Below are 21716 nucleotides of genomic sequence, written 5' to 3' on the forward strand. Positions count from 1 at the left end.
TACCATTTGTCTGCTTTCTTTGCTATTACTACAGAAATATGCTAAAAGTAAACATGCATACTGTATTACACACTCATTAAACACAGTTTCATAAAACTGAACATTTATACAAATAACATGTATTACAATACAAATACTGTACCAATATATAAATATAACAGCAACTGGTAAAATCTCAAATCCATCTGTAGTTCCATAGTACAGTACATACAGTAAAGTAAGAATTACTATACATTATCTGATCAATACACTAAAACCTTACTTCCAGGTAGGCAGATAAATAATGTCTAGTCTTTATCTGCTCATTTTTTATTGCAAAAAATTAATGGTCTTGAAAATGTGATACAATATTTTGACTTCAAAACGCACATTCATATACTATTTGATAACCTAAAAAAACAATTCAACTTTCATTTAATGGACATTTGAACAACAATCTGGTCAAGCACTCAAAATCTATTTAATTTGAGTCAACTTAAGCCAATAAAATACTGTATTCATATTGTTTTCCCTAAATCACAGTTTTTACTTCTAGTTTTATTAAAAAAAATGAATACAGTAAGAACGGAATTTATGGCATCCAGTAAGATTTACGCAATATCTAAATATTGTCAAATTCTTTTTACAAGTTCTGTATGATTATAAAGGCAGAAAAAGTCTAAAGAAATTAAGATCTGCACGAACTGAAATACTGTGAGTAAAAGATGGAACACCAACATTTCTAAAGTCTGACTTCACTTTATATTTTCCAATGATTGCCAAATAAAGTGATACTAAAATTTCTAAGTAAGAACCACTGTTCTAGTTGCAGTAAACATTCAGTTGCATTACTAAGAGCAACAAAATTTTGTTGGATAATACTTTGAACATATTAGGCTACAAATTTCACTCGTCGGGTTATCAAGCAATAGAATTGGCTTGGCGATTAACTAATTCAAATTATGGATAAGAATATGCTAGGCAAAACCTCCATACATGCGAAATAGTTCTAAAAGTTAATATTAGCTACGTTTTGAATACAAGATTCCTACATGATTCAAAGAATTAATTTTACATTTACATATTCATAAGCACATATTACGGAAAGATTCCTACTTATATTTCAACAAGTACGCAAACACAAACTTTTATGCAGTTCCCTGATACTATATAAAATAAAATCATGAAACATTACAACATGCGTAATTATTCATAAAAAGCAGGGTTGAATCCCAAGGGTATTTTATTGGATATATTATGATACATCAAGAGATTTACATTCTTGGGGTATGGCCACATTATGATGTATATCACAATCACCAGTTAAAATACCTGGGTACTTCAGAGCAAATTGCATAGGGGGGGATGGGAGGTATATGGGATTTAACCGATATATTTTTTCAATTGGAATGGATTCAATAGGTATCAAATAAGAGACTGATAGTCATGGAATGTAATGTGAGATTGTCGTATGAATTTTTAGGTCCTTTACCAATAATGCTATCTAATAACCTTATTTTCAATTTTTTTCAAGTTCTGATGATTGTTACTTGTAGCTGGCTCTCAACTTATGAAGGAGTTTTAAATTTTTCATTATAGTAATCTTGAGCTGATAACTACCAGATATACAAGACACTTCTGACCATGAATTCCCATTTTAGTAGTTTATAGTTTCCGAGCAACTGCATCTTATCAGTGACTAATGGCATTAATAGTCAGTGGGGAGAAGGGTGGGCATGTGTAGGAAACATCAGAGAGTATATAAATAATAGTTACTATTATTAAGATTCTGTTTACTGCTAAGAATTTCTTCTGATGTTCACATTGCTGATTTGCCCTCTCCCACGGAGGTGGGTTATGAAGAAAGATATGAAATCTAATTCATTCTATACACTAGACCAACCTGTTGGTCTAGTGACTCGGTACCAAACTGTCACAACTAATGTTGTAACTCTATATTCCAGATTGTGTTTCTAAATACTCTTCATTATATACTATTTATCTATAAATTTTACCCAACACTGTGTATTTAAAATAGAAAATAAAAAATCAAGACCAAATAAATTCACCCATTAATAAAATTTAAGAATCCAACTTTCATTAAACCACATCCCAGCAGCTACTATGGCACCTAAGACCCAGTAATTTTGATAATAAATCTAGGATTCCCTAAGATAATGCTTAGCAAATACCAATTTGATTATCATGCACCAAAGCTTTCAAGTCTTTCATCTGACTTGGATGTAACTCCTTGTGAGCCTCTATGGTCAATCTTTTAACCAGATAGGACATTTTTTTTTTTTTTTTTTTTTTTTTGACATAAGGTGATTAACAAATTCAGCTCCCAATAATAAATTAGGAACAGTAGCCACTAATGCCTGTAATTTTGTTTAAAAGGCAATCTTAGTTTGGAATGCAGGTAAAATAGTCTAGGTAATCTTATGTGCTTTCTAACCTAACTTATATGAAAGAACTTTTAATTCATTAATGCATTTAGCTGACAATAATGTCAATAAGCAAATATTTATAGCCAGAGCTTCCAAAGGCTCAAAATCTGATCTTTTAGAATATTCCAATACATATAGATTCCCCCCAAAAATCCTATTACTGGATGTTTTCCAATCAAAAAGGAATAAATCTAATCCTAGATAAAGTACAGTATCAGTCATGGATCTATAACCATTAATAACTGATATGGACACACTATTTTCATAAAAGAGGAAATGAATGAAAAAATTCACAATATTATCTAAATTAGTCGTAGTTACCAACAAATTTCTTGACCTGCACCAATCAAAACAAGCATTCCATTAAATGTATTCTGGAACATAAAATACACAATCTAGAGGGTCTCAGTGGGTGAACTTTGGGGGTGCTCGAAGGAACGTCTCAATATACATATATATATATTTGTATTTGCTCTTTTTCTGTGTGTTCATTTCAAGTTGGTTTTGAGAGTTTTTTCTTAATGCTTTATTACTCTTAATAAATAAAGGTTCAAGAGTAATATTTTACAGACAAACAACTCATTACACAGTTTTGCTATGATTTTCCCTAGCAAGTAATGATCAACATTCATTTCCATTCCTTTACAAGAGAAGCTTTAATAATGTGCACTATAATTACTGCACTTTTACAAATTATAAATTTTTATAAATGTTGAGAAAAAAAAGTATATAATTAGATAAAACATTTGTAGAGTATTTATAATATATAAGTCTATTTACAACAGCCTTTAATTCTTTCATAAGTGAAAGGTACCAGTTACAAGTTACCAAAACTAAGCTAAATACTAAAGAATAGTTATATGGGAAATATGATCAAGCTAATCTATACTACCCAAGAGAAAACTTTTAATGAGGAGAGTAATTTTGAAATAGGGGGATTGTTCGATATTGACAGAATTGATCAAGAATTATCTTGAAATATGTAGATTGTATATGCTTATACAAACCTTACAACAGGAAAGAAGGTCAGGGGAAGGGAGGGATGGGGGGTTACAAACCTGGAAAGTAGTTGAACTGGTGAGGTCCCTTAGTTTGAGGAACATATCGAAGTACCTCAGAATCAGCTAGAAATGTGAAAAAAATGGAAAAACAAACACATAAGAATAATCTTTCCCTAAAAATTGGTTAGCTATATTATTTATGGAAAATTATGAAATTGTGCTTGGCCAATGAATTATCAATTGTATTCAGTAACAATTCAAACTTTAAGAGATTTTGAGCAACCTTTGAACTTTGCACATTTTTTGCTTGAGAATCTTTGGTTACAAAAATTGACGAAAAATTTTGTGTTTCTTGCTCTCCTAAACAAACCAAAACAGATAAATTAATCAAAGAAGATAGATACACTGAAACTGAATACATTTGAATTCAATGGCATTACTGCTGTGCGCCGGGTGCCGGTTCTACTGCTTCTAGTTGGCCTGTAGCTGCATCTAGCCATAACAGTAGATAGTGTCTGCTGGAGAGTCGAAGTAATAATGTGTCTCTTGGGCTCATAGATAATCGAAGATTATGTGTGGTATGGAAGATTTCGAACAATTTGGATAAAAATGGAAATTGAGGAGGAGGATGCAAGATGGGGCAAAAGAGACTAACAAAAATGAAGAAAAAATTAGAGAAAAAAAACTTACTCGAGAGGGCTGACACTATAAAAGATAATACAAAGATATGGTAATAAACAAGCAAGTCTAAAAAACACCATAAGCCAGGGACAAAGTCAAACCACGGAGGAATATAGCAGGAGAGCGCAAAGGGGGTCTAAGCTGACTGTGGAACAGACACCCGGGCTGGGTCAGAGCGAGGGACACTCAAAGATTAGGACATAAGCGGTGCCCAGGCTCTCTTTTGGCCAAGGTTGCGTGAGAGGTATATGGTTTTAAATGGTTGCAGTATCATTTAAAATAGGAAAAAAAATTGGCCTTTTATTCCCCTGAGACCACTGTTCCAAGAAACAGTTATGCCACCAATACCCAAACCCGACAGAGAAAGGTACACTGTCTGAAGAAGTGTCCAAGTCTTCTTTTTTAGACTGGGGGAACTATATGCTGAAGAATACACTGTCTATGTTTTGCTTCCCCAGCTTACATTTATAAATGGAATTACATCCAAAGTGTGGGTGTATCTCTTGAGGATGTAAAAAACAGAACAAAAAAGGCTGAACAGAAAAAAAATTTGTACTTAGAAAAACTTTTCCTTTTCAATTATGATCACAAATAAACATTAGCAGCAAAGTAATGTTTAAACTTTTTGCCATGAAGACTCAGAAAACATGTTTGCTGAATACTATAGTTTGAATGTCAATAACACATACTGTAGAAAATAAATTAAAACACTAGCAAGAATTACCAAACAAAGAACTTTGGTCAAATTTTCTGTGTTTGACAAGCAACCATATACAATAATTATAAGTACAGCCCTAGACTATCCAACAACAGCAGACTGTGTTATGAACAAAGGCTTTAATACAAAAAATAGAATTTTGAATTAGTAATAATGTTCAGCACTATACATCATGGTAAAAAAGCTTTTTTCCCTCAAAGTAATTTTTATACCTCGGGAGAAAGTAAAGAGCCCCAACCCCAACATTTAATTTGTACTTGGAAACAGTTAGTAAAGTACTGACCAAAGGCTGCTATCTGGATTTGGCTAGCATTGCTTTTGGTAAATTGTTTTTCGCTTGTGATATAAACACTGCATTTTTCAACCCATTTCAATGTTTTGCCTTCATGGCGGTGGAAACAAAACTATACTACAAGTCTGTAGGTGATCGTCAAAAGGAAATTGTAGGTAGGACATAAAAAATATGAATTGGCATTTTGTCTTAAGAGGATTAAGGTAAAAGTATTGACAAGATCGACTTGGTTGAAGGAATACATAAGAAGTGTTTGAGTTGGTATGTGCTGGTGATAACTGCTGAAGATGCAATGGTCTCGAGAGCTCTTTTGTAGTAGTAGTAGTAGTGATAAGGTGTTGAGGAAGAGTCCCCAAACTACCTGGAATGATGTTGATGAAGTGACCTCCTTGAGCCTCAAGAAAAGGTTGAAGAAACGAACTATCATCTGTTTTTGGTGATATATAAAAAAAAGAGAAAGAACAGGATGGCATTATTTTCTGGAATCTGAGCAATGTTCACCTGAAAAAGGAGTCCACTGATAATCTACAGACTTGAGTAGTATGCATTTAATAGAAGCAGCACTATCATTTGAGAGGAAAATTTTTTTTAAAAATTGCATCTTTGAAACTGAAAATAATTTTTTTGAAAAGCAGTTGATGCAGAGGGAAAGTGCTACTTATTTCAAGACTTTCTCTTTTTACCTACTGTATCAGCAATGGAAACAATATGTCAGTAAGATAAAAGTTAGATATATGAAATTTAAATGATTCTCCTCTGAAATGCAGTCGCCTTCTATTTCAAAGGTTTCTAGCGCTTACAACAAACAGCTACAACACTTTAAAAAATAAAAGTTTTGCCAATTTCTTGCCCTAAAGAAGTGAAAACTTTAAAACTTTTTTATAATGTACTGGAAGTAAATACAGTATAAAAATAATGCATTCAATAAAACAAGTGTATATTATGCAATTCATAATGAACCTTACTCATAGCTTAATATTCAAAGTAAGTTTTTTTATGACTAAAAACAATTTGTTATGACTACCAACAAGTTCTGCTACACAGTGCAAAACTATGATCATCTATGACAAAGTATTCATATTTTATTAAAAATTACCATCCATTTTTCAGTGTCAAGAGAACCAAGCTACATTAAAAAATGAACTAATTCCAAAAAGAAATGGACTGACAATTAGTATCCAAGCTTGTAGCTGAAAAAATTAAGAAATGGGCAATTTTCAATAAGTATCACTCATATGAAGAGAACTGTAGCTCAGCCTCTGGCATATACCAATAATTTAATATACTTTGTACACCATATACAGTACATATACAATTTTCCTGTATTTCCATCCTACTTTATATTTAAAGCAACATAATAAGTCTTAAGAAAGGTAGTATATATATATATATATATATATATATATATATATATATATTTAATTGGGAGTATGAACGCAACAAATAGTTACAGCAACAAAAATATTATTAATATGACGAACATAGTAAATGAATTTAAGATTATTGGAACCAAAAGGCAAATACACTATGTAATTGTAAATCTCTGTGAAGTTCAAAGACCCTTTCTATGCCTTAGCTATCCACACTGACCTTTAGCACACTAATTCATGATATAGCTATATAATCTAGTCAGTGATAAAAGATATGGCAACTTACAATAATCATAAAACAAATGTAGCATGTCTACAATATCTTAGATAACTTACCACTTCTAATCAGGATACAGCTGCAAATGAATATGCTTATAACAACCTATCTCATAGGTTTTGAATTTACCTATCAATTCTACAGTAATTGTAGAAAATATGAATTCACCTACCCAATTTACAGTAATTGTAGAAAATAACCAAAGTACATCATGCTTAGATTTTTTTATTTACTCGTCAATAGTTTCTATAGAATTTAAGGGCTATATAGTCATTAGCATTAGGAAAGGAGAATAATACCTAATGTAGCAGCTAAAAGTCAAAGGAACCTACTGAGAAATTTCTAAATTAAATTTTTTTTTTTCTAAACTTTCAACATAAAATCCTTCAATAAAGGTTAAATGAACTAATAAATATTCCACTTATTACTCAAAACAGTACTGTATAATTTTTTTCAGAGTTAATCAGTAATATCAAATCATTTAATATGGATACTTTCTCCCTCATTAAAAGAAACAGCTCTGAACAGTTGTATTTATGATCCTTACCTCAACATTGGATGCACTTTCCACAAGGGTGTCAACCATCTGTTTACCAATGGTGCCATTTACAACATTACCTGAAGAAAAATAAAAGAGCACTTTCAAACTTTGTACTAAACAAAGACACTTACTTTTATCTTCCCTTATTTAATAGCATGTTTGACATCAATTAATTTGTCAATGATTTCTTACTGATTCTGATATAGAAAGACTAACCCTCAAGCATAGAAAGCATCATGATGACCATATCTTTCTGGAGATTAAGAAGTTCTTTCAAGAGATCCACCTGACATGAGTGCTTGCTCAGTTTATCTTGCATGTGGGCAAACAAGAAGAGGAAACCTCCTACAGCATCCCATAACCTAGAGTGAGCTAAGGTTTGCTGGTTACCCACACAAGGACCTTGAATAACCTCAGTGAGGGTGTTGAAGACCTGAAAATTAGAAAAAATGGTCATTAAGTTAAATTCTCAATGTTATTATCCTTAATAAATTAGCCATATCAAACGCAATCTACTAAATTACCAAATACAGGCAAATACTGTAAATCCTAAAATAAGGTTTTATGTTTCATAAATACGAACCATTGTCCTTTAAATAGGGGACTCACTGCTTGGTGGGTCAGATGTCCCCCTAGAACCAAACTGGATGGTTCTTTTCTTCCCTGCAAATGTCAATCAACCCAGTTGCATATGTGAGCGAAGGAGATGACTCCAGCGACCTCCTATCTGTCTATCATTTGGATGAATACGCTGATACTGCCTGGCTTATTCAAGAGGATTGGTTCATGGTCAAAAGAGGGATCCCTTCTCCCAAAGGGGATAGCAGTCCAGTATAATATATCTGGTGTATGATGATCAACAGGATGATGCACAATATATTTCACCACCTTCCCTGTTGTCTAGGGAGGATGGGGGAGAACTTCTCATGGTTAGAAATAATGACACTCTGAAGATTAGATTACCAGCATTATGTCAGATATATCAAGTAATGCTTCAACTGCTTTGTCCCTAAAAGAGGGCCAGAAAGACTGGAGATAAAGAGCTAGTCTTTCTGCCTCCATTCCAGGCTTACATTTATCTGTTACCATAAACAACATGTTTACCATTTTACAAGGGATCTAGGGTTGCTACTGAAACATTTGAGCAGCCATCACAAGACCAAGCACAAAGGCATCAAGGGACTTTGGAGTACTCATGTAGAGTAAAGGTAGGAAAGACGGTCTAGTGCATAGACCCCCAACCTTCAACATCTGGCCGACTGCAAGATTCCTCTTGAAGGCAAGGGTGGGCCCTAGCCCTGACTTCATAAATTCCAATCCTAGCTGGGGGCTTGACCTTCTCACCAGTTGAGGCATACCATTACCAATCGACTCATGAAGTCTAAAAGATATCGTGTTCTAGACACCTATTTCTTGGTTCTGCCAATGCTAAGGAAGAGTTGCTGACACTCGGGTCTGAGGTATCTAGTCTTCTTCAGATAGCAAGGGAGAGCCCTCACAGGACACAAAAACATCTCTCCGTGTTACTCAAAGCTTCATGTAGATAGGAGAAAAAGAAGGGCTCAAACATGGGGTCGTGCCCCAACAGGTTCCAAATTTGACAATATGCCCTGGTACCAAACTAAGGAGCTCCTTCCACCTCTCAGAAGCTTTCATACTGGTTAGGCGGGTGGGGCCTCTTGGTCGCACTCTCCACAAGTAGTTTAAGCATTTGTTAAACAATGCTAATGACAGCCTCCAGCTCATGCTGAAACAATCTATCTATTATGATTATTATTATTATTACTATTATTATTATTATTATTATTATTATTATTATCATTATCATTATTATTATTACTGTATTATTATTACTATTATTATTATTATTGCTAGCTAAGCTATAACCCTAGGTGGAAAAGCTGAATGCTATAAGCACAGAACTCCAATAGGGAAAAATATCCCAGAGAGTAAATAAAGGAAATAAAAAAACTACATGAGAAGTAATGAATAGTGAATATAAAATATCTTACGATTAGTAACAATGGTAAAATAGATATGTCATATATATACTATGGAGACTTATGTCAGTCTATTCAACATGAAAACATTCGCTGCAAGTTTGAACTTCTGAAGTTCCACCGATTCAAATGCCTGATCAAGATCATTCCACAATCTGGTCACAGCCGGAATAAAACTAGAATACTGTGTAGTACTGAGCCTTATGATGGAGAAGGCAAGACTGGTAGAATTTACCACATAACTAGTAATACGTACAGGATGGTATCATCTGGGAAGATCCTAATGCAAAGAATGCTGAGAATTATGAAAAATATTATGCAACATGAATAAAGAACTAACTGAACGATGGTGCCAGAGATTAATACCTTGAGCAGGAATAGGAAATTTAAAAAACGGCAAGCTTTTGTCCAACAAATTAAGAGGAGATTCAGATTAAGAGGAGATTCAGAAAGTGAAAATCAGACAGGAGAACAATACTCAAAACAAGGCAGAATGTAAGAAAAAATTTCTCAAGAATAGATTGATCACCGAAAATCTTGAAAATTTTTTAAAGGAACATTATCAATGCAGAGACCTGGATGTTGAGGAGCCACTTTCTTTGACCTACTTACAATTATACTCCAGTTTGTTAGGGTTTATATTCATGCCCCCTAATTTGCACCACACACTAATTTTAGGTAGATCTCCATTAAGGGATTCAGCAACTTCAGATTTACATTCAGGAGATAGAACTGAGGCAATGACAGCAGCATCATCTTCATATGCAATGAGCTTGTTTTCTAAGTCAAGCTACATATACGTACTGTATATGGTATGAAAAGTAATGGGCCCAGAACACTACCCTGAGGAACATCAGATATCCCTTTCCTATACTCATTAAGTTACCCATTAACAAGGACGATGATTTGTATGTCACGTAAGAGCAAAAATAATTTCTAACTTCACTTTTTAAAACCAGCAACGCATCACCTGATCTTCCTGTCAAATATGGCGTAAAAGTAATTTGTAATTTATATGAACATGTCTTAACCAATGCATGAAAACTATCCATGAAACTGTGGATAGACAGCTACTAACCTGACTGGCTACACCAATAGCCTTAAAGAAGTTTGATTTTCCTGCAGGATCAATGATCTCCTTTGATGAATAATGCCAGTAGAAGTCCATAATAGATTCCTGAAGACGCAACAAATAGTCAACAGTACAATTGATAACATTGACAGTGGTTGTATTTCCAGCTTGTGTCCTCAGGTAGTTCTGCCAATCTGGAAGAGAAATTACCAGTGAAATAAAATTTAAAAAGTATGGAACCACACATTCAATACTAAAAATTTCTTCATCCCGGGAATGTTTTTCGTACGACGTATTGTACATCAACATCTTAATGCTCTGGTTAGATATGTTACAATATGAATAAAATATTAAGATCACTGAAGGTGGTCAAGAAATAAAAAATTCACAATCAATAAAAATAATTCAGGAACAAATGTAAATAGATAATCTAGCGGCTAATGTCAATAACCATATTTTGTCTTTCATTCTCAATGTCAAAGCTCATTCCTGTCCTTTTGATCCCAATAGTCAGTGAAGAGAAGGGTGTATATGCATATGAACAACAATTGAGTATCGAAAAAAGTGGTTTCATCAAAGGAAAAACTTATTTATGGAGAGGTGGTATGTGGTCTCCAAGAACTTTCCTATAAAAGACTAGAACAGGGGATCTGATACGACATGAGTTCAGGCACTATTGAACTCGACACAGCATCACCAATTCTGAAATTGTTTGGCTATCGATGACACGTTATCACCGACAACCATCCCTACATATGTAAAAAAAGCTACCTGCACAAACAGAATACAGTTAAATCCTGTTGAAAAGTACTTGTTGGTAAGGGTATTTTGGAGCAAAGTATTTTCTGAACACGTGGATCTCTGCCAATATAATTGCAGGGTAGACACCAGACAGAGGTTACCATTTCCCAACTCTAGAGCTGTAATATAAAGCTAAAAACAGGAGGACTTGGGTTAGGATTATGAAACCACACAGAATGATGGTAATAAACTCCTTCTCTTTCCGAAAGGCAACCAGCTCACTGACTAGTACTCCTGAGGCTAAAGCAATCAAAATTATTAATCTTTGTGAAAATTCTTTAAAGGATATGGAAGATTTATCCAAAATTGCCAAAAACCCCAGTACCCTACCCAGAGACCAAGATACGGCAGGTGGAGATGCTTGATGTAAAGTAAAAGACTGGGTAATCTTATAAAACATGACAATCTAAATCCATGCCAAAGGCCCACTTAAGAGGTTCTGTCAATGCCAATTTGTATTACAAAATTGTTAATGACTTAGCTTCCTATCCTCAAAAAGGTGGACTAAAAAGGAAGCCCAGAAGTCTAGGATTATGTGACATGGCAACCTATTTATAAGAAATCCCATCCATACCTTCCACATTGATTAGTATTGTCTCGTCGATGAGACCTAATGCAGCTCATCAAATATGTCATGCCGTAAGATGAGAATTCCCTTCAACATATATGGGAGAAAAGACTAAGTGTGTAGATTCTGCATCAGACTTGAGGAAGCAAAGACAATCTGACCATTTACTTTATGATACAGCTGTGCCAACCAAACTGGGTGTAACCTCAGTATCATAAGCTGGGGTAGTGGATAACATGGGATGTTTGGTCAAAGTGGAGCTACTAGCATAGCTGTCCCTAAAAAGTCCTGAAGGATATTTGAAGCCCTTAAAATCAAACTCAAGAGGAACCATAAATCAATGACCACCAGCTGTTCCAATCCTGATTCAAGACATTTCTTGCCACTGCCTGAGAATCCATATTCAGAACTGCATATAGACGAAACTTTTTTTTCTTATTAAAAACAGGTCTACTTAGAGACCTGGACCTAACTGTAGGACCTCTTGAAAAGAGCTCTGATCCAAGGTCCATTTAATATGCAGGACTCTGTCGTCTGTCTGGACAAGGTACCTGCTACTACATAATGAGAAGAATCACAGCACTGAGAATTCTGAAGCAGGATCTCCCACCTTCTGAGGGAAAAGATTGCCGGCTAGTTATCTAAGAAAATCTTGATATCAAGAGTTCCTTCTTAGACTGTCTCTTCAGCATCAGGAAAACTGCCATCAGTTCCTACACATTTATGTGAAATGGTGTGAACTCTTACACATAGGTCTCCTCTGAATGACCTCCTCAACTCGACTGGGTTACTTTTGTATGAAGGACAATGGAAATCGGGGTAGGGACCAAAAACACCGACATGAAATGGACATTTGATGTGGTCCATGGCCTGAGAATTCTTTTGCACCACCTGGGCAACTGAGCCTGAATGTCTCAATAACCTTTCTGAGCCACTCCTTTCCACACACAATTGAAGTATTTCAGCCTGGTCTTTAACACTGGCCAACTGTTGGGGCTAAATGAAGAAGGCCAAAGACCTCCACTTCAAGACCCTCTCCACTTGCCATCTGGAGAAGTGGTTGGAAAGAAAGAATCTGAAATTGCTTAAAATTGCTGAGATGCTGTTGGCAGGTTTAGGGTGGCTTTTAACATATTTCATTGAATACCTAGCCATTTAAATAATCAGAGGGTCTAGCCACCACCCGATCCACAGGTTGGGATGGAAAGGGAGAGGACCAAGGGCAAAAACTCCATGGAATGGTAGCATCTTGATTGGGCTCACCTTTGAGGGAGCATATCAAAGCCTCAACTATCTTTGTGATAACCAAGGCATTCATGGGGGACACAAACTGCCCAATTCCATAGCATACACCTTGGTTAGATACGTCGAAGGGATACAGTACTTCCAAGGAAAGAGTGAAGTCTATAAGGAACCCCAAGTAAAGCCGCCTCATCTTCAGGCTCTAAATCATCCGTAGATAAAGAATCTACAACTTCATCACAACTCCTTTCTCAAACCCCTTACTGCAGAATCTAATACTGCTAGGTAGATAAGCTACTAGAGTTCCTTACTCAGCAGAAATGGCGATTTTAGCAAAATCTTTCACCCCCATTAAAAGGAGAAAAGCGGCACTTTCCCTCAAGCTTACTGTAGGTAGATCCTTATTCTGTGTAGGGTAGATTCACTGCAAGCATTCAAGATAAAAAATTATTGGTCCTATTCAAAATCTGATAAAATTGCAGGCATAAGTCATCTTAAATGTAACTGCTTTTAATGACTTCGAAGAGTAAGAGGCATGAGAACTTGAGCAACTTAATTGAATACCTTTCAAATATAAGTTTTCTTAATGACTGAAAAGGAAATATCTCATAAGAATCTGGCTCTTCCTCTTTTCTTAATTTCCACCTTCCCGTTCTGAAAGATTTTCTAAGATTACTTTCTGGTCTTTCCGTTTGTATACTTTGTACGGGAACCTTTGCCTACTCATTTGTCAAGGAATTCATTTTGGCAATTGAGGTACTAGCATCCACATTTACCCTGTTAGAGCAAACTCCCGATGTGCTAGCAATTAAGCCTGTGTGAGACTTATGTATACTCCTATCCAAAACTTGATACAACTGACCAGTTTTTGCTGAAACTTTTATAGATTTATTTAATACCGGCACATTTTTTTCTAAGCATGCCATTCATATATGAAATAAGTGGTTGTTTAAGAGCATTTATTTCTGTGAGCAGAGAGATATTAGGATCCAAGCTACATGCTCTGTTTTCTACCCGGGAATCTAGTGGTCTAAAAGTCGACCGAATTGCGGGAATGTAAGGGTTTTGCAGCAGGAGGCTTTAAAGTATACATAAATTCAAGGCACTAAGAGAGGATCTTGAGTCTATGATGCACCAATAAAACCCTTTATGCCTGGTGCACCAGAACTCCAGAGAAAAACTAGAGGAGTTAGGCTAGGGTACACAACTTGTTTTACTTTAAGACTCACTGGCCTTCTTAAATTTCATTAAAGATTATAAGAACTTTTGAAGCAGCTACACTTGCTAATGGCTGGAGTGGCATTATCGTTATCATCCCCTCTATTATACAAGTACAGTAGTCGAGTCTTCTTCGGATTTTACCCAAAATCAAAAGTTGGTTTTCGTTTTGCTTTGAACCTTTAATTTGGTTAGTAACCATTGAAACATATTTTTCCATACAAGAAAAAGTAAAGTCTTGCATTCCTCACAACAATTTTCTAAATCACAATACTACCTCTGGCACAAAGCACAAAGATATAACAAAGTAGATCATGATAGCCCAGAAATGATTTTCTTGAACAATTTACGCTGTAATTACTAACAAATCTGGAGAAGATATCTCATAAATCACTAAAATTGTAAATAATGCTATAATCTGGGGACTGGGCAACAAACGCTGACTTGATATCTCAAGAATGACTTAGAGACTGGAAAACAAGAGATAACACTACGTCCCCTAGCCATAGTTACAGTATTGCCATTAGCCACTAGATAGTCTCAATATTACAGTATACTAGACGTCCAATTCTATTGGAAGGAATGAATATAGGACTTTTTCAGTTTTTGAAGGTAAACGTCCATATAAATCGAGCTTCACAAGAGATGAAATATGAAGATAAGAGGAGGTTCATAGAAATACTTGTAAATTAAACATAAGAGCTAAATAAACATAAAAGTCAACAGTAATAAATGAAGGTAAATTTTCAAATTCAAGTATGATCATCGGGTTTATAATTATACAATGAATACAAAATTACCGCTAGACCAGAAATACAAGTTTTTGTCACTTGAAAGGCATCCTAAAATATTCAAACTAAACTTTTATGCTGCCTTACTGACTGATAAACTTTATTAGGATGCAGGAATATGTCTTGGCTTTAGCATCAAAGGTAATAATACCACTATAATATTGCTTTACTTTACTTGATACACACAAAAGATCAATACATAAAACTAAAAAAATCTCAAATTTGAAAACATACCAAGATTGTGACCTTCACAGGTGAGTTGGATGAACCTGAAAAGGGCACATGTAAATTCAGCATCGTGCATGTTCTTCTCTCCAGCACATCCATCAGCACCAACACCAAGGCCTTCAGCTTTAGTGTTTCTCTCAAAGGCGTCAAGATCCAGCACTGAGCATGAGTTCATTAAACCAGCAATGGATAAGAAGAATGAAGCATCTTTCTTTTCCTTCAGGTAGTTTAGCATAGTCTGATGAAAAAAGTGATAATATCAGTTTGGGATATTCAGTATATATATACTCTTTTAAATAAACTACTGTTAGGAATTAATAATACTGTATACTCAAACTGGCAAACCAGATCATGGGCTTGATCTATTAGTAAAGGTTAATAACATTTATAAGAAATATAAGAAAAATTCTTATAAAATACAACTACAGCACTTTTAAGAAAAATTGTCCCAACAGATATGAGATCCTACATACCATATAATACTTAATAATCTAGTTGAATAAGAAAAATTGTCCCAACAGATATGAGATCCTACATACCATATAATACTTAATAATCTAGTTGAATATCTTTACTTTTCTCTTAAGAACTACACAGAATATTTTGTTCTTTAGTACAATACTATATCAAACTGAGAAGAATTCAATTATAACTTTTATCTTGGTGCAACACATTTACATTCGTTTGTACTCACAGCCTGAATGTCGACATTGCCTCCTCTCAGAATGGATATACCCAGTAGAAGTGTCCTCATCACCATATCACCTGGCTGACCTCTGGACGCAGAGACATGAAGGAGGACCATCTCTGCCACACCACGGTTGGAAAGACGAGCTTGATGGAACAGTAACTTTTGCTTTTCCAATTCTTGCTCCTATAACAAAGATGACCTTTATGTACTCATTTATATATTAAAAAAATACCTAATATCTATGTTTGATTTTAATATTTTAGTAGAGTATTTTGAGAAATATAATGAAAAAAATATTAGAACCTTATATACTTGTTTTGCTACTTATTGATGAAGAAAGTATGAAAAAATAGTCAGCATAGATGTAAAATTTATCATAAAGGTGTAGAAAAATAAGTATCCTGGTGAGTTTATAATAAATCTTAAATACAATAATAACCTTCTGATAGAATAACTTTACAATAAAATTTCCGAGTAGGAAAAATGTTTGATTACTATTTTCAGCTAGATGAAAACCTTACCCTCATGTATTGTAAGAATCTAAAATTGCTAAAAAATAGTTTTGAAAATTATGCATTATTACTATTAAGCAGCATAACTAAAGGTAACAAATAGAAATATCAAATCCCAAGTTACACCAGATCATTTAGTACATGCAATCCATCATCACATACCATAAGATCCTCCATGGTCCGTGATCGACCACGGTGGGGAGCATGTATACAAAGATACAAAGGAAAGGTCAACGGGAAGAATTCATAATTTTTACAAAGAGCTTCCTCCATCAGAATAAAAACTGAATTAGAATTGTATCACCAAATATTTTAACCAGTAACATTCAAAGTAATATATCAGTCAATTTTGCACTACCTCCTATAAAGCCTATTATATGGCGTACTGAAGATCTTTGCTTCAAGTACATGGAATTCCTTTTCAAAATAGCGGAGGGAGTGCAGAAATAGATTTGAAGCTAGTCATGAACTGTTCCTTCACATTAGTTCAGTGCTAATTATCCCCACAGTAAATTAATATACAATCCTTTAAAAAACTGCTAGGGTTTTAATGGGCTCAATCTTAAAAGTTTATTAGACAAAGTACAATATCTTTATTTGATGATTACCCTCTATTTTCCAACTTTTTATGAATAAAAAACGTGTACATCAACCTCCCATCCAGAAGACGTGTAATAAAAAATAATTATACTTCTTACACTTTTCTTTCTTCATCTCTTTACATCATTTCAAATCATTTATTCTAATGTGTAGGGCACACTGAATGGAGCTATATAATCAAATAATTAAAGAAGTTCAGCAAGGTCTATATGTAATTCATAAGTTACCCACAATTCATTCAGTTTTTCAAGTTTCACAAAGTCATTATACTGTGATAAATAGTGTAATTCATAATTACACCAATGCAATTTACAATTGGTAAAACAGAGAGACTATTTTGGTTAGAATACTTTGAACTGCTATCAATATAAATAAGTTCAACCAGCACAAAGGTGAATTTCAGGGCTCAAACATTAATGGGTCAAGGAATTATTTCTAAAATGTTGGTCATAATTGGAATCTGTGAAAATTAGAAGTTGAACTGGCAATTGGGCATAGAACAAAGGGAATGTATAAAACAGAAATGAACATAAATACTTTTAGTACAATGCCTGATGAGTTAATTGGTGGCAATAACTTCCTATATTGATCTCTGTAGCGGACTTATAGTTCCATATACGAGAAATTTAGAGAAAAAACTTCCATGAAACTTTATAAATGCAAATTAACACATTATTTCTTTAATAACAGTACAGTATCCTTAACTGATCCCAAGTGTTTTTTGACATGAAATTCTTATAATTTTAAAGAAATACGTACATTAATTGAAGCTGCAGGATCTTCATTTCCTCCTTCTTCTTCACCTCCTTCTTCATCTCCACCTTCTTCTTCCTCTTCTCCACATGACTTAGCTGGTGAAAAAAGCATATAATATATCCAAAATAGTAATGGTGTTGCCACAAAGAATACTTAAAAGCACTAAACTGTAAAGAAAGTCTTGATCATCAAAACGATTCTACCTAAGATATAAATTATACTTGAATGAGAGTAACAATGAACTGAAACTTATTTATTCAACTAATAACCAAATCCTTATTCCAATTTCATAAAAATTTTACCATAATGATAAAAAACATTGCAACAGTTTGTACTTCAAAAGTACAGTATATACTGTACACTGATTGATTACATTTTCTGTATAATTCATAAGCCTATGATCTTTAAAATTGATTTAGTTTAATCTTCTCAGCTTTAACAGGAATCGTTCTTACTTTCTACAACTACAATAGATAGATGACTATTTATAAAGCTTGTACAGTATAACCTTTTGATAGTATAACCCTGGCATAGTTTAATGGTTTGGTATTCTTCTTTCATTACTTTGAAAATTTAACAATAACAATACTTGTCTTATTCTACTGTTGCACTCATCATCAATATCTTTACCCATGATTTCAGCATATGCCATGTACAGCGGATCATCTGCTAAAACTCCTGAGTGTTCAGTTGTGGCTTTTCTGCTGAAGGTGGTCACAAGTTGGGTAAGCTGATCAGGTTTGCCTTCATCCTCTTCCGCTTCTTTCTTCTTACTTTCAGCTTCCTCAAAGGATTGCTGTAAAGGAGATAAAATCATAGTAAAAAATCCATACAATACACTACTGTATAGCATGTATAGCATGTATATAGAGTAAACATGTCATTTCCAGTTTCCTTTGTTTTACATAATCAAGCAATATCAAATATTACTTAAAAATCAGAATACAATGCTAGTAAGTTCTTATATACAATAAAAATCTGAAGTAACTCACCGTCAAATCCTCAATGACAACTTCTTGTCCAATATTCTCGTCAGAAAGCCAAAACTCCCGGTAGGTCCTTAAGAACAAGTTGACAGCACGATGCCTGTATGATATGTTGGTTTGAAAAAAAAGCCAGGTTAAACTGATGTGCCCGTTAGTAGGTGGTAGTAATTCTATCTGCCCTCACCCGCTGACTCTCTAAGAAAGCCTGAGAGATATTAATTGCAAGTCTAACTAAATTACAATAAGTGCACTGTCTAGTTATTCATCTAACTCCGACTAGTGGCTACAAAACACAAAAATTGTCAAACAATAGCAGTGCTATGAAGCATAAATGCACATGTAATGACAGTTGATAGTGAAATATGTAGACAGAATACGCTGAAGACTATTACAGGTCGATTGGCGTAAAAGAGCCAGCCATATCTAGTTCCTAAAATATCTTTGAAGAAATTATATATTTGGCATCTGTTTCACATGACTACAAACCTTTATACACAAGGTCAAAGAAAAACTATATTTGCAAGCAAACAAAATCCAGATGGTCATAGAGAAACTACAAAAAGCCAAGACAATGCTGAAGATTATTGGAAGTGAATTCTAAGTAATAATTATACAAACTGTTGTAACAAATCTTCATAATGATACTGTACTGATGTAACTTGATTTCCACCAAATATCAAAGTCTATAAAACAGGACAATTATAGTTATAAAATGTGAGCATACTTTGGCTTGTTTTTTCCAAATACAACTAGACCTATGTATATTATTTTCTAAATTATAAAAACAGAGTTTATTTACAGATAAAACATATCTGATACAGATCATGTAAGTATATTATCATTCTTCCAAAAAATTACAATCTTTTTTCACTCCAATATAATAATGATGATTTGTTAGAGCACTTTCTACAGGGAACAATTTGTCTTTCATCCTAGTTAGTGTCATAAAAAAACTCCTTGAAGATGGTGACACGCCTATAGAACACCAACGATTCTTCAATATTGTGATGGATATACCATGATGCAAAGAAATTATACTGTATTCAAACTAAAATACAAATGTTTTATCTTTTAACTCGCTCCCTTTCACCTTCATTTCTCTTTTCAAGCAAAGACTTTCAAACCAAGTTGTCTCACAGCTCAAGCATACTTTTAAATATAAATATTCATCTTTAACTGTAAAATCAGACTCTAGCTGTTTGAATTACCTTTGTGTCTACAAAAATCTAAATAGTGTTCAAAAACATCAAAAGGGCCATATTTTCTTATCAATATGAATAAGAATACATCTCCATCAAATTTATTTATTAAATTAAAAACTTTTAAATATTAAGACTATCGATTCAGCTAATAAATTTTTTCCATTAGAGCAGAGTTTTTCTGTTTTTGGTTTAAAAATTGTGAAAGGGCAATGAAAACACTTCATTGCAGCTATTTTGATACACTGTAGTTGATATCTAACACTAGATAGATAGATAGGATAGATAGATAGATAGATAGATAGGAGGCTGATGGCTAACGACAGAACCCAATACTCGGACACGAGTGGGCGCCGACGATAGTTGATAACACCACTAATTCAATGAATTTCAAAACTGCATCCAGAAATAAAATAATGGAAAAAAAATTATTATTTTACATATGCACCTTATGGTGTGTGGGTACATACATGTATACAGTATGTATCATCCACATAGTTTTCTTTACGTTATCAAATAAAGTATCTTTTTTCTAAAGGAATATATAAATATATATGTGTTTGTAGGTATTGCATTTATGTCCCCTTGGCAGATAATTAATTCAAAGAATAGGAGAATTTAACTTTCCAGATGATAAATTAGCTTTTACATATACTAAAGTAGTTATATACATAATATATATATATATATATATATATATATATATATATATATATATATATATATATGTATATATATATATACAGTATATGTATGTGTGTGTGTGGGTGTGTAAATCAATTTCAATTATCGTACTCCTCTTCATATCGTGGGTTTCATTAGGCAGGCAAGTTTAATATTTTTCTTAATAGTCATTTTTGGGTGTAAAAATTAATAAAGTAAATTAAAGTAATAGAGCATATACTTGTGTAATGCTTGTAATCTTGCATATTGTGCAAGCACCAAATTTTCCCTCATAAAAAAACTATTTTATCAAGTATCTCGTGTATCACGCATGTTCTTTTTTTTGAGACCCAACTGCAGTATGATAAACTAACCTTTATTTATCCATCTCTTTATCACAACTTCTAGTTCAATAGGTTAAGAAGGCAAATGAGAATGAATGATAAAAGTACTGTTAGTAACGCATACAGCTATAAACAACCAAATGAAAAACAGCTGTTTTGTTATGAACAACTGATTCGGATAACAACAGCTGTTTTGCTTGCATTCCATGCCTCGTGGGAAATGCATTTTGGTAAGCAAGCAATGCAAATCCTTTGGTGTTCTGCAAATGGGGACAGCCTCATCAGAATACTATGGGTCAGCTATTACCAATACAGTCTAATCCTTCTCTAACTGTTCTACTCATTACAAAATCCATGAAGAGGATGAACAACAGATGTGACAACACATTCCCTGGAGTGCTCCACTGTTCACTGGAAATTCATTTGATAGGACTCCACTAACATAACTTTGCACTTGCTATGCTCATGAACAGACTTAATCAAATTCATGTATTCAAAAAGAATTCCATGAGAATGCAGGACTCGCCACAAATATGGCCAGTGCGCACTATCAAAGGCTTTTTCATAGTCCATGAATGCCATCAAAAGTGGATTCTATATTCTACATGTTGCTGTACAATATGTCTTGAAATGAAAATTTGGTCAGTACATCTTCTACCTTTTCTAAATCCTGCTTGTTCACCTCTCAGCTTTTCATTGATCTTTCTTTCTAGTCTCTTTAGAACAAGCATACTATATA

General features: G+C 33.9%; 1 protein-coding gene across 1 annotated transcript in view; it reads right to left on the minus strand.

The window, feature by feature from the left end:
* RyR (Ryanodine receptor) overlaps positions 1-21716 on the minus strand; it is a 252525-nt gene that overhangs the window by 68311 nt on the left and 162498 nt on the right. The window contains exons 66-74 of the mRNA XM_068355236.1: positions 18778-18871; positions 18416-18581; positions 17789-17880; positions 15921-16100; positions 15233-15464; positions 10385-10572; positions 7523-7739; positions 7313-7383; positions 5480-5545 (exon numbers count right to left, since the gene is read on the minus strand). Of these exons, the coding sequence (XP_068211337.1) occupies positions 5480-5545; positions 7313-7383; positions 7523-7739; positions 10385-10572; positions 15233-15464; positions 15921-16100; positions 17789-17880; positions 18416-18581; positions 18778-18871 (1306 nt within the window). The remainder of the gene's footprint in view (positions 1-5479; positions 5546-7312; positions 7384-7522; positions 7740-10384; positions 10573-15232; positions 15465-15920; positions 16101-17788; positions 17881-18415; positions 18582-18777; positions 18872-21716) is intronic.

This window comes from Palaemon carinicauda, chromosome 31 (assembly GCF_036898095.1).
Source record: "Palaemon carinicauda isolate YSFRI2023 chromosome 31, ASM3689809v2, whole genome shotgun sequence".
Lineage (NCBI taxonomy): Eukaryota > Metazoa > Arthropoda > Malacostraca > Decapoda > Palaemonidae > Palaemon > Palaemon carinicauda.